This window comes from Pteronotus mesoamericanus, unplaced genomic scaffold (genome assembly GCF_021234165.1).
Source record: "Pteronotus mesoamericanus isolate MK-2021 breed Mesoamerican mustached bat unplaced genomic scaffold, CSHL_Meso_final contig_657, whole genome shotgun sequence".
NCBI classification, from domain to species: domain Eukaryota; kingdom Metazoa; phylum Chordata; class Mammalia; order Chiroptera; family Mormoopidae; genus Pteronotus; species Pteronotus mesoamericanus.
This window is the reverse complement of record NW_026555229.1, coordinates 1156239-1171137: the sequence shown is the minus strand read 5'-3', so window position 1 is coordinate 1171137 and position 14899 is coordinate 1156239. Positions and strand designations below refer to the sequence as shown.

General features: G+C 36.0%; 1 protein-coding gene across 1 annotated transcript in view; it reads left to right on the top strand.

Moving 5' to 3' along the window:
* TM9SF3 (transmembrane 9 superfamily member 3) overlaps positions 1 to 14899 on the top strand; it is a 65955-nt gene that overhangs the window by 19841 nt on the left and 31215 nt on the right. Inside the window, exons 4-8 of the mRNA XM_054581294.1 lie at positions 3130 to 3290; positions 5038 to 5115; positions 9699 to 9830; positions 11104 to 11270; positions 14382 to 14476. Coding sequence (XP_054437269.1) covers positions 3130 to 3290; positions 5038 to 5115; positions 9699 to 9830; positions 11104 to 11270; positions 14382 to 14476 — 633 coding nt within the window. The remainder of the gene's footprint in view (positions 1 to 3129; positions 3291 to 5037; positions 5116 to 9698; positions 9831 to 11103; positions 11271 to 14381; positions 14477 to 14899) is intronic.

Below are 14899 nucleotides of genomic sequence, written 5' to 3'. Positions count from 1 at the left end.
CTATGTTTAAAATAGTTTTTTAATGTTTAGCTTTTTAGTTTTTTTGTTTAGTTTGTTTATCCTGTTTAACGGAGAAGAGCTATGGCATAGTTAATACAATCTTATGCATAATCCAAACTTTGTTTGTGTTAGACTTCAATTATTTAAAGTGCCAAGCACAGCCAGCTATCATACCTAGCATGTTTGATCACATTTTTTTAGTGGTTTCTCTGTTAGTTAGCTCTTTTTTGTGGGGGCGGGGGGGTGTGAAGGGAGGGTTGGACACCTTAATGTAAAAATCAATATTGTGATCCTTAAAATTGTTAGCAGACTACTATATTCATAAGCAGCAAACTGAAAGACTGAACATACAGGGTCAGAATTTAGTGTGGTGCTAAGATGAAATTTACAAGAAAGTTTATCTCAAGATATAATTGTATGCATCATTGTTACTGTGTTGAATGTTAATTAGGTATAAATAGTACGCATTTCATATAAATTACTATAAGTAGTATACATTAACAGACATACAGATTATATATTTCTGTGATCATCTCTGAGGGTGACAGCAGTATGTGGTGAACATTTGCTGATGATTTCTGAGCACATAGGTCAAGAGAACCCATTAGTTTGGGTTTCTGTTTTTTGGGGGCTTTTATTACTGTCGTCGTTTTTGATGAGAGAAGAGGCTCCTCTCCTGGTGTTTTCAGTTGCTTATGGGTTACTTGTCTGGGGCCTTAGGTTTCTGGGACTTTTGGGCCTCCTTAAAATATGGTAGCTGTGCTTCCTTGTTTTAAATATTTTTTAGCCCTGGGATTACAGGGTCTGCCATGTTTAGGGGAGATTCTTTTGGGTGTTCTAGAATGCCTGAACCATAGGAACGCTTGTCAGAAAAAAAAATTTTACTTGTTTTTTCTTGGGGTAAAGGTTTGAGAGTCTTTTATTTTACATTCTATTTTTATTAACTTTTTAAAGTGTGCCTTTAAAATTAAAAAAAAATTACTGATTTGAGAGAGAGAGAAACATTGATTTGTTGTTCCACTTATTTATGCTTTCATTGGTCACTTCTTGTATGTGCCTTGACTGGGGATCAAACCCACAACCTTGGCATAGCAGGGTGATGCTCTGGAGCAACTGAGCTACTTGGCCAGGGCTTGAGAACCCCTTTGAGACTAGGTTCTTGCTTGGTGTGGTTCCACCCCCTGAATTTTCAGAATAGGTAGATAAATCTTGATGAAATTAATTACTAGAAGGATTTTATTATTTCTCTACAACCCTAAATTAAACAAAACTATATTGCTTGAACTTGTACAAATTAGAACAAGTTTAGTTACTAAACAATTCTTAATAAGAAATAATCTTTCTTTTTTTCCTGTAATACTTTTTTTTATTTAAGTATAATTGACTTACAATATTATATTCATTTCAGGTGTACAATGTAGTGATTCAATATTTATATACATTATGCAGTGATCACCATGATAAGTCTGGTTATCTGCTGTCACCATGTGGGGTTTTTACAGTATTATTGACTATATCTCTGTGCTATGTGTTTCTTTCCCATGACTTACTATTTTATAACTGGAAGAAGTTGGTACTCCTTAATTTCCATCCTCTATTTTTCCCATGTTTCCACCCCTTGTCCCTCTGGCAACTACCAGTTTGTTCTGTGTATCTTTGAGTCTGTTTCAGTTTTGTTTGTTCATTTGTCTTGTTTTTTTAGATTCCACAAATCTTTTTCTGTCTGACTTATTTCACTTAGCATAATACTCTCCAGGTCCATTTATATTGTTGCAAATGGCAAGATTTCATTCTTTTATATGGCTGAGTAATATTCCACTGTATATACGTACCACGTCTTCTTTATCCATTCATCCATCAGTGGATGTTTACATATCTTGGCTATTGCAAATAATGCTGCAATGAACATAGGAGTGCATGTCTTTGAATTAGTGTTTTTATTTTCTTTGAAAAAATACCAGAAGTAGAAATGCTGGGTTTTGTGGTAGTTCTATTTTTAATTTTTTGAGGACCCTTCATGCTGTTTTTTTATAGTGGTTGCACCAGTTTGCATTCCCTTCAACAGTGTATGAGGGTTCCTTTTTGTCTACGTCCTCACCAACACTTATTAGTTTTCTATCTTTTTGATTATAGTCATTCTGACAGGTATAGGGTGGTATCTCATGGTTTTGATTTGCATTTCTCTGATACTCCATGACATTGAGCACTTTTTCATGTGCCTGTTGGTGATCTGTATGTCTTTGGAAAAATGTCTATTCAGGTCCTCTGCCCCTTTTTTAATTGGATTGTGTGTGTTTTACTATCTGGTTATATGAGTTCTTTATGTACTTTGGATATTAGCCCCTTATTGGATAAATCATTTGCACATACCTTCTTCAGGTTAGTAGGTTGCCTTTTCATTTTGTTGATGGTTTCCTTTGCTCTTCATAAGCTTTTTAATTTGATATATTACCAATTGTTTATTTTTGCTTTTGTTGCCCTTGCCTGAGGAGACATTTCCAAAAAAATATTGCTAAGAGTGATGTCAAAAAAGTTTACTGTCTATATGTTTTCTTCTAGGATTTTATGATTTCAGGTCTCCTTTCATTTTATGACTTTCCAGGGATAGGTCCAGACTTGAGGTATAAAGAAGGAGGCAGTTTACATTTTTATACTCACACGCACGTATGTGCAGCTCACCAGGACTGGATCAACCATAGGCTATCAGAGAAAGTCCCGGAGTGGGCCTCCAGAGACCTTAGTTTTAATTTTAGTTTGACCACTGCTAAATGAATAGATAACCTTGCCAGATGGTGATACAGCACTTCCCTGAAATTTTGAATTATTAGGAAGTATACACAGATAAGGGGATAAATGAATGGTAAAGCATGAACTTCGAGGATCAAATTAGGTTATGCTGAACTGTTCATCACCCTTTTTTTTTTTTTTAATACCATGGTGTGACCCTGGTTTGTGTTTGCCAAGTAGTTAAGAAAGAATAGAAGTCCAGCCTGCACTATATCCTTATTCTAACCATGTGGAATAATGGTAATAATATTTTTTTATAAAAACATTTCATGACTTGTTGGTTTTAATGTATTTTAAACATTAAGTGAAATTACCTTGTATAAAGCATTATTTCTTTTTTAGGTATTGTTGGTGAAGCAGATGAAAATGGAGAAGATTACTATCTTTGGACCTACAAAAAACTTGAAATAGGGTTCAATGGAAATCGAATTGTTGATGTTAACCTAACTAGTGAAGGAAAGGTGAAATTGGTTCCCAATACTAAAATCCAGATGTCATATTCAGTAAGTATTAAAATAATTGTATAAAGGGAGAAGTGTTTGTGACCTAATATCAAAAATTAATTGGGTTTTACAACTTTAGTAAATGAAAATACTGTTTGAAATGGGATGACAAGTAGTATTATTAAAACGGTATTTCCTCAGTGTATGTAGGTCTCTTAAAAACAGGGAAAAGATTTACTTCCAGTCTGTAGTATTAGATAGAAGTTACGCATGTGCAGGACCTTCCATTAGCTACAGCAGAGTGTACTATATACTGCTATAACTGGGTAGCTAGGTAACCTGGCCATGTATTTTCATGGTGGTTTTTTTTTAAAGAAATACTACCCCAGTGAGTATCTTTATTAAAATAGTTTACAATATTTAAAAGCCTCTTTTAAAATTTATCACAGAAACTGCCTATACCTCTTCTTGTCTTGGAGTAACTCCTGAATTCACAGTCACTTCTTGATGAAAAGAGCTTTTGTTACATTGGTAAACGTGAACAGTTCAACTGACCATTTTTAAGAATGTTGGTAGGACTATGGGACCAGGATTGTGTGGTTGTCAGGCAATAAATGCCAAAAAACTAGGTTGTGTTCTGCATAGGACAGAATGACAGAGCCACTAGACACAGAGATGACTCATACTCCCTACCCAAGCACCTGGGCCTGATACTTACTCCCATTGGGCGTCACTGTTTGCTATCACTGACACCGTCTCCTAGGCATCATCCTGATGTGGCAGAGTGATCTCTCTGTGGGAGACGGGACCCTGTGTGTTCCTGATACCACCCTTGATAAGTTTTATGATATGGGCATTAGTTTTCATTTCTGCCTACCCATTAGAATCACTTGGGGAGCTTTTAAAAACTACCAGTGCCTAGTGGACTCCAGCCTCATCGCTTCTGATCTAATAGTCTGGGTTAAAACCCAGATGGTAATACAGTTTTTAATAGTTTATTTTTTATTGTATTTTTTCCATTACCTTTTATCCCCCTATACCCTCTTCCACCTCCACCCCTCCCCCGCCGAACATGATTACACTTTTAGATTGCAGTGTTCTTTGTTGTTCTCTTTCCTTTTTACTATTGCAGATAGAGATGATGTTGTATTGAAAAGTACTGGATGGGTATAGTTTACCATATTTTGCTTTATCAGTTGGAATAAGATACTTCTGCAGAGTAAGAGCTTGTCAGAGACCTTTGCAACTGTCAAGTTAATTCTGTTCCATTAAGATTAAAAATAGTGGAAAGAGGAGAAATCCAATGTAGGTAGCTTCTCTCTTTGCCTGTTTTCCCCCCAGTACCTGGAATGAGTCAGTTGCTAGTAGACAATTTTGAGTTTGTCAAGCTTTGTATGTATGTACCAAGTGCAAATAATATTGGCACAACTGAACTAATGAAGAAATTTGATAATTGTAATAAACTATAAAACTATTGTAATCTGAAGATAAAGATGTACAGATTCTTAATTTAATTGGTCTAATTGAGTTCTTATCACATTGATCAAATGTTTAAGTTAGCAATAGTTAATAATTCTTGAAAACTGAAATGATCCTTCTAAGTAAAGTTGTAAGTTTTGTTACTACACAGAGAGGAAAGTTGGTTAGTTTATCATACATGTTTCAACTTCTGAAGTTTGTAGTAATTTTCCACCATTTCTCTATTTTCTTATTCTGTGTTTAAATCTTCAGATTTTGCTCAGAATTTTGTTACAAGATTGTTAATGTGATTACTGGCCTTGATTTTCAAATGAAAACTTTTTTTCAGGTAAAATGGAAAAAGTCAGATGTAAAATTTGAAGATCGATTCGACAAATATCTTGATCCATCCTTTTTTCAACATAGGGTAGGTAGATTATGTATTTTAAGATGTTCAGTATGTGCTCCAATCAGTTTAACAAACATTAATGAGCTTCTGCCATAGGTAGGGCACTGTGTTAGGGCTGTGGATTTCAAAGATGTAACTAATGACCTCAGTCACATGAGGTTTGGAGGGGAAGATCAGAACACAGTTTAGGACATGTTAGTTTTGCAGTGTCTATAAGACATCCAAATAGTGTTACTGACTAGCTAGTTGGACATAATCATTCTGGAGTTCAGGAGAGAGATCTGGGCTAGAGATACGAATTTGGCAGCCATTGGCATGCAGATAGTATTTAAAGCTATGAGACTGGATGCAGTTTCCAGGGGAGAGTATGTAGAAATAGAAGAGGACCAAGGAGTGAGCCCGGGGGGCAGTAATAATAAAAGTTTGGGGAACACAGGGGAAAGAGTTATCAGCTAGGGGCTCTGAGAAGATACCAGTAAAGTAGGGGGAAAAGATATGGTTCTGGAAATCAAGAGAATAAAGTATATAATAAAGGAGAGAGAGATTTGTTCTGAATTACTGCTGATGGGTCAAGTGAGATGAGTTCTGAAAATAATTATTGAATTCATCTAGAATCATTGGTGAACTTGACAAAGTGCTTTTGGGGAGGTGGTGGAGCAAAATCTGAACAGAGCCAATGTAAGAGACAATGGGAAAAGAGGAATTGGGGACGGGAAGTTTGGCTGCTAAAGGGAGCAAAGGAATGGTTTAATAGGCGATTTTTTTTTTTTTTCCAAAAGGTAAGAAAAACATGTTTATATGTTGCATGGAGTTCAGTAGAGGGTGCAAAAATGGACAATATGAGAAACCAGGGGCAGAATTACTACACATTTTCCTTAAGCAGGCAGGAGGGGACGAGATCTACTGCACAAGTGCAGGGATTATTTCTAATACAATAATTGCAGGTACAGGTTTAGGAGCTCTAGCTGAATACAGTGTGTCCCTGCCAGGTACTATAACCTTGGCCAAATTACTCAGTTCTTCAGCATCTGTCTCCTTACTAGTGAAGCGAGGAGTATAGTACCGTGCAGAGTTGCTGTGAAATTCCACTTGATAGTGTATATAAAGCACCTAGTTCAGCATTTGACACATAGCAGGTGCTCAGTAAGAGGCGGCACTGGTGCTGTAGTTAGTTAGCTATCTTCAGTGTTCTAAAATTCATGACAGACCTGAGGTGCTGCTTTAGGATTAGCCAGTTTGTAAGGTTAGTAACCTCTTTGTGACATCTGATTTCTTTATTATTTTTAAGAAATATTTTCCTTGGCCCTGGGCTGCTGTGGCTCAATGGATTGGGTACCAACTTATAAACTGAAGGGTTGCCGGTATGATTCCCAACCAGGGCACATGCCTGGGTAGTGGGCCTGGTCCCCAGTTGGGGGTATGCGAGAGGCAAGATGTATCTTATACATCGATGTTTCTCTCCCTCTCTCTGCCCCTCCCCTCTTTCTAAAAATAAATAAAATTTTACAAGAAAAATTTTTTTTCCCTTGGTATAATAATTTAAAAAATTATACAGTTTATGATTTTTTTAATAAAGGGATGTAATAAAATGTCAGGTTATTAGTAGTACATTATAATAGTTTTTGGTCTAAAGTTCATATCTTTAATTAGAAAGGAGCAGAAGGCTTTGTTAAAAATTTTAACAGTAATAAAATCTTATTACTAAATAGTAGCTATATAGAATGTTTTTTCTCTTCAAACATTTGATAAACTGACTGAAAGCAGATGTGAGTCACATATAATTTTTTTCTCTTCTGTCCTGTTGTGGGCCATTAATTTCCCAAGATGGGAACAAAATCAAATCTTGGGAAAAACCTGTAATTAGAGACTGCTTTTATAAATTTTGAATGATATTTTAGTGATAAACTTAAATATATGTCACTTTTTTAAAATATTTCAAGATATAATGCATTTATTATTTTCTTTTAATATCAGTAGGTATTCAGTAAATCAACAAACAAAGAAAGAAATGATCTTATGAAGAGGCAGAGGCAATAGGCTGTCTCCTGTTTTTCAGGGAGAACCATAAATTTTGTCACTTGCCTGAATCCTTAGAATGGGTAACAGCCAGGACTATCCTTCACCCTAGTGCAACACTCAGCATGTTAGCCCAAGTTAAACTCTATCCTGATTGTGCAAGACATCCTTCATGTTAAAAATTCTGTGTATGTATTTATAGAACTTTAGAGCAGGATTATATCTATGAATAACTGAAATATGACAATGAGAGGTTTTATGGAAGAGAGGGTTTTTGAGTTGGGTTTTTAACAGTAGATAGAATGGGCAAAGGTGGAGAGAAGTAGGTGCCACATGAGAAGGAATCACAAGGACGCATAGGTGGAGGTGAGTATGCTGTACTTGTGGGTCACTGAGGAAGAACAGGCCTGAGTGGAATACAGGACACAGAGGAAAGGAGGGTTGGCTAGAAGAAGTGAGATGGCCGTATTACAAAGGGTACCGAATATTAGGGGGAAAACTTTAGATTCGATATGTGAGAAAATAGGGAATGTAAGTTCTAGAGTCATGACATATGAACATGATGTTTTAGAAAGATTTGCTGGGTAATGTTTTATAGGACAGATGGAAAGGAAGGGGAGATACCAAAAATAAAAAAGGCCAACTAGGAGGCCATTAGAATCATCAGGGTGTGAGGTGATAGCAAGGGGTTGGAAGGGAAGGGATAATAGACATTTCAAGGGAAAATAAAAAGCTTAATAATTATTACCAAGGAAGGGTTAAGGAGACTAAAGGACCAGAGATAATTTCAGATTTTCAAAACCAAGTCTTAATACCATTAGCAGGAGTTAGAAACCAGACCTGAGTTATATGTGAGGCAGAAGATTAATAGTTTACTTTAGGACAGTCTGAAATTCCGGAAAGATATTCAAGTGGCAGTGATCATGGTTAGCGAAAGGCTGACACCTGAATGAGAAAAAGGGCTAGAGATTTGGGGCTGGGTGAGCATAGGCATCATCACTGGAACGCTAGTTAAAAGTTGTGAGAGCCAGAGGAAGTCTCTGCCAGCAAGTACCAAGGCTGAAGCTTTTGGAAAAGTTCACGAAAGGTGGGAGGAGCAGGCAGCGAGGATGAAAGAGGAACAGCAGCAGGCGGTGAAGTGGGATGGCATAGTGCCAGCAAAAGTCAAATGTGACAGGGAGAGCAGAGAGCGAGGGCAGCTAATTGACCTCTCAGTCAGTTTAGAAGTTCATTGCAGACCTTGGGGAGAAATTTTGTGGGCAAGGTGAGATGGTATTGTGTTTTGGGATAAATGAGGGAGGTAGAACCTGTAGTCTCCTCATTTGGAAAATGTTGGCATTGAAAGGAGGGAGGTAAAAAGAAAAGTGAAAGAGGAAGTAGACAAAAGATCAAGCAAACACTCCAAAAACTAATAACTTTTATTTATTTATTTATTTTTTAGTGTTCCATAATGTGTCAGACACTGCTATATGCTTTGCATTCATTATCTTGCTCATACCATATAACAACCCCAGGGAGTAGGTACTATTTAGGTGGGGACCTTTGGAGAGTGCTGATGCTGGAGAAGAGTGTAAGTTTAGGGTGTAAAATGAGGGGGAAGACACCTCGAGGAGTGGAAGAGATTAGAGGTCAGTAGGAGGATTGATTTAAGAAGGAAAACAACTCCTAGGAGATGGACAGAAGAAATAAAAAGGCTAGGAGGATAAATACAGAAAGATGAGTGAGTGTGGGGCCTTGAAGAGGGAAGAGACTTTTAGACCTATTCTTAGGGAACTTTTGGTAATTAAACACAAAAGGAATTACTGGACAGTGCTGCAGACTTAGTTGAAGCCAGGTACACTCAGTTCGGAGATGCACTCAGAGGTACAGTAGTACATTGTGATTATATGAACCAGGATCTGGACATTATTTAGTGACATGCATGGGTGAAATCAAAGTTAAGAGCCTTGGGAACATTACAAAACTATGGGGTACCTCAGTGTTTTCTGCACATGGATAGCTAGTTTGGAATGGAGTGATGGCAACAGAGTGGAGAGGATGGACTGGAAGTGAAGCAGATCATTCAGAAAGGTGGCCTATGTCCATGGCAGCCAACTATGATGGTTTAGTCTAAGGAGATTTTCAGGTTGTTGCTCAGTTAGAGGGAAAGGAACTAACACTTTATTATGTGCTGCTCTGTGCCAAACATGGTGCTGTACTTTTTATGTATGTTATTAAACCATACAAGTCAAGAGATAGTATTATTTTCTTTATCTTTGATGTAGGAAATTTGGAATTACATAGCTAGAAATTGTCAGAAACTGGGCTACCCCGGCCTGTTTGACTTTAAAGCACCCTGTTCTTTTCTCTGTAATGTGTATAAACAAAATGTTTTTCAGTGCATCTGAAGCTTACTGTAAACAAAGTCAATCCCTTTGTATAGTGGATACCCCTCCCCAGTGTGTCTAAGGTTTGGGTTTTTATGTAAAATTTTTTAAAGTTTTGTTTGGTTTTTTTTTGCATTAATATCCTGTGGTTATCATAGAGCCTGTGAATTTTGTGACTGATATTTTATGTAGATAATATTTTATTTTTTGTTATTTTAGATTCATTGGTTTTCAATTTTCAACTCCTTCATGATGGTTATCTTTTTGGTGGGCTTAGTTTCAATGATTTTAATGAGAACTTTAAGAAAAGATTACGCCCGGTACAGTAAAGAAGAAGAAATGGATGACATGGTGAGCGAACATTACACTGTATTTATAAAAACAATTTAAGTCAGTATTATTTTGAATGCTGGAATATAGGTCTACAACCTTGCGGTCACATGAGTTTCAGGATTCAGAATTTTCAGGTTTTAAAAAGTTGTAAAACTCTCAGAGGGTCACTAATCAAATTTTAATAATTTTTTCAGGAAAACATATGAATATTCACCCCAAGTGGGATAAACAGTATAAATAACCTGTTAGTTCAGTCCAAGTTTTGCCACAAGATGAGGATATGCCAAACTTACAAACAAACTAAGTTTTCAGAGCTCTTGATTTCAGAATTTCAGCTGGGAGGTTGTAGACCTGTGTTGTCATCTTTCTAGTATTGTTAAATACTGCAGTAAATTCAGGGAGTGGGCAGAAGGGTTATTTTACATTTAGTTTAATAGGTTGGAGATGGGGGCTTGTTTTTTAAATTCTTTTACAAAGTTATAGAACAATGTTGTGAGAAAAAGTATTCTGTAGAATGTAAATGGCTATTCTATGTAGCTATGCTCCATCATTAAATAAGTTGGGAAACAGTTAAACAGATTTAAGTTTTAATATGCTAATGTGCATTGTGAAGTATTAGGGGGTAGATAAACTGGTGCTTCTCAAGCATATATGACCAGGATCTCCCCCCCAAAAATACACTATCCCAAGGGACTGATACTTCTTTAAAAACACTGTTTTAGGTACTTGCTTACCCATGTTGAAAAGGAAAAACTTGAGTCCTTTTTAAAAAAATGTCATTTATTTAAAAATACTATTATTTAATTGTCCTATGTTTTCCCCATATGTTTTCTTAGGTTCTAGGTTCTAAAGGACATGTGTGTCTTGTTAGGGCATCTAGTACTGGTGTTGATTCCCATTTTCTTTTCCATATGGCCCCTGGTCATATACAAGCCACAATCATGATGTATTTAAATGGCAAGAATAGTGTCTGAAAGTAATGTTAGGAGTGTCAGTGTGCTCTTCTCCCATTTTGACCATTTCTTTTTGTTCGTAGACCATTTCCTTTTTTCATTCTTTGAGATTTTCTTAGTATAGCTGGGAACCAACTTCCTGGACCTTAGTAAAAGTACTAAGGCAATGATTATTTTAAATTTGAAATTCCTTTTCTCAACATTTTGAACCCTTTTAAATAGCTATAAGTTTGGAGAGAAGAAACTTAAAATTGTAATTATAAATTTTCACCTATTTTCTGTACTTTAATTTTATTCTGAATGATTTTTTTCTTCTTCCTACATATTTACATATATAGGATAGAGATCTAGGAGATGAGTATGGATGGAAGCAGGTGCATGGAGATGTATTTAGACCATCAAGTCACCCACTGATATTTTCTTCTCTCATTGGTTCTGGATGTCAGATATTTGCTGTGTCTCTCATTGTTATTGTTGTTGCAATGATAGAAGACTTATATACAGAGTAAGTGCTTGGTACTTTATCATGTTTTTGTTTTTCAATAGTTTAAATCATTTTAATCTTTCGAGTCAATCATAATTAAATATTTGCTTATTCCAGTTGTTAGAATCTAAATAGCATAAATGTCATTATGGCAGACAAATAATGAGCAATAATCTTCAGGTATAAGTATATTTTTGTTACGTGCTAAAACTTAGTAGCCTTACTGAACATTTTGGTTGGTTACAAAGGTTGTGTCCCATTAGAGGTATGAGCAGAGTTACTTATAGTCCAGAACTGATTGACAAAGTGAATAGGCATTTTTTTGAAAGCTGAAGATCCAGTTAGATCTTCCTAAGAAGTGCAAGGCTTTCACAGTTAACTGAATTACTTCTTCACATTTACCTCCAAAACTGGGAGACACTATAGACCAGAAGAAAGCATCGTAAGTAATAGAAGAGTGCTTGAGAAGGTACGTGATGTTAAAAAAATAATTGGATAATTTCTTATCCTATCTTTACATGGTTCCTGGTACATTTTTCTTTTGTGAACAAAACCAATTGCCAGAAACTCTTGACTTGAGGTTTTTGATTATGAGAAAAAGTACATTTACAAAGATCTCCAGTCTCTATTTAGTGGTCCTATAACGTTGTGCTCAGAGAGCCACGACCTCAATGAAGCAGACATGCTCTGAGCCAGGGTGGCAGAAGTTATTACAATTCAGGCACTTTGGGTACTGCCCCATGAAGTCCTCAATCAGAATGACATTTTATACCTCTGTTTCAGTTCGTAATGCATTCTTTCTTATTTATGCCTGGAATTTGGTGGACAAATAATAAATTGTTATCTAAAGAATGGCTCTTTGGTTGTATATTATTTAACTAAATAGACATTTTTTCCACTAGACAATAAGCTCTCTGAGAATAATGGCTAGGTTTTAACTTATCTTTGAATTCTCAAAGAACCTGCTTGAAGAACTTCGTGCATGGAAAGTACTCAATCAGTGCTTAGTGAACTAAAGTGAATGTGTATTAATCAACAAAACTATTTCTCTGTAGTAGTTGCTCTTGTATTTCTTTAATGTAACCTTTGTAGTTTATTTACCATATAAGCTTAAAATAACTGACCAAAACCTAAACTTCAGTGTTCTAGTTAGTCCATATTTTAGAATATATTTCAGATAAACTGAATCCCAAATACAAGAAAAACATTTCAAATCTACCAAGAAGTCATGCTTTACATTAACTACTGTATTAATTAAATTCATCACTTCCAAATTGACACTGACTGTACAGTCACAATCTTAGGACCTACTAGTGGGTAACCTCTCCAAGAAACCAAGTTTTTGCTTTGTTCTCAAATGTTAGTGTTACAATTTTGGCAATTCATTTTTTAAAACAGCAGCTTTTCTGCTTATAGAGAAATAAGAAACTGCTTCTAATAGATGGTATTAGCAGAAAAGACATGCATCGTTATTTTATTCTGTTATTATTATTGATGGTTGTTCTGTGTTGTGCTTGTTTGACATGAACATACTCAATTACTTACATGATAAGTACTAAAGCTATGAATATTACTATGCTGCCAAAGTAACTACCATTATTGAGGTTCCATGTCCAGTGCTTTATGCACATAAGCTCCTTTATTCTTCACATGAGCCCTGTGAAGAAACTATTATCTATCCTGCAGATGAGAAAAGTAAGTAGCATAAAGGTTAAATAATCTGACTGTCGTTCCACAGCTATTTGTAAGGGGTGTTCAACTTAAGGTATTCTTACTCTAGAATTTGTCTCTTAATTTGCTATGCATGGAAATGAAAATAGAGATACAGTAAGAAGAATACAGAGTGGTGAGAACATGAAAAACTTGCATATAAAATGTGTAAGAATTACTCTAAAGATTGATTCAAAAGTATTAAATGCAGATTATGTAACATGTGAAAATTACTTTGCCTCAGTGATGACCATAGCAATCAGAGAAGAAAAAAATATTAGATAGAGGAACAGCATCAGTGTAATGCCGATTTAGTGTGATAGGAACTCTCGAGAAGTCATAGTGTGTGAGGAGGCGTGGGTAATTCATTAAAGTTCCACCACTTCCACTGTTCTGCAAGTTTCTGTGGTGTGGTGAGATGGCAAGTGGAGGTAAAGCACCTCCTCATACGTTTCTCCTTTTAGTCTTGGAGAGATGAACAAGGAGGACAGTGTCCTACCTTAGCAGATTTTTCAGTGTAGATGAAAATGGTCTGTTTTGAGTAGGAAATGCCCATAGAATGTTTATGAATGAAGAGGTTGAGGGTATGTCTGATTTTTTTTAAAACTGTGACCTATTGTGACTGATATACTTCCATTGAGTGAAAATGTCTCTGGGGACTGCAAACTTCAATTCCTGGTCGTCATTTGGGACTCTCAGTCACACGAACAGCCTTTCTGAACCCTCTCTCCTAATACCAAGACTTCTTGCTGGTATTTGCCTGGCCTTAGACTGAAGCAGCCTTTCGGTTTTCATCATTGTTAGGCCTATGTCAGCCTCACACACCCAGTTATAAACAGAAAATGGGTTGAAATTCTTAACGATAGTCTGGAAGGAATAAGTGAACACTTGGCATTGTTTAATTGAGTTTTTGGAAAAAAACCCCAACAAATTTGGTTTTAAACTGACTCTAAGACCCATGATCTTTTAAACATGGGAATGACACATTCTTATTTACTACCACATTTATATTTAGCTATGTATTGATGGAAATTAAATGTTGCAATGCTTTAACTATTACATATCTACTTTAAAGAAATTGAGTATAGGTTTTTGGGCAGAGGAGTGCTACATGTTTCAAGTCTACATGGTGTCTTTGTATTCTCCATAGGTGGACAGTGGAATATAATAATAATTATTACCCAGAAGGTGGTTAATTTATAAAAATTATATATCTTCCCAGTGCACACATTAGGGTGATATTCTTGTAAATTCTCTTTAAAAGAATATTGTGTGCGTGTGTGTGTTCCTGTTAAATTTGTCTTTGAAGTTAAACTAATGTTAATGTGATAGGCTATATGATATGTTCATATAAATAACATATGATATGTTCTTTAATTTGTTGGTTTTACTTTATCTTACACATCTTTTTGCCTTTTTTAGGAGAGGATCAATGCTCAGTACGGCCATATTTGTCTATGCTGCTACGTCTCCAGTGAATGGTTACTTTGGAGGAAGTCTGTATGCTAGACAAGGAGGTAACTTATGAGTTATCACTTTGTATTTTTAGTTATAGATGCTAATATTTTGCGGTGAGGTATTTGGAATTTAAAATGGGTGGTACAGGCATTGTAAAATCCTTTGCCATCTCAGTTCACATAATCACCACCAGGTCTGTTGCGTGTTTTATCTTGCTTTTATGGAACCCTTGCATTCTGTTTCCTAAAATTCTAAACAATTACTAGATTATCTCCATTGTCCACGGTGCAGTTAGGCCTGAGGAACATGTAGGAGAGAATATATTTAAGTCGTTGATACTATTTTGCTTTGAGGTACCTAGCTCTCTACCTGTGCTCCATGGGAGACCTCCTCATAGAGTATATAGCTTTATAGCTGAATGTAAAGGCATGTTTATGGTTTATGGTTAAAGTGTCTGAATAGTGGTGGAAGAATAGGAAGAA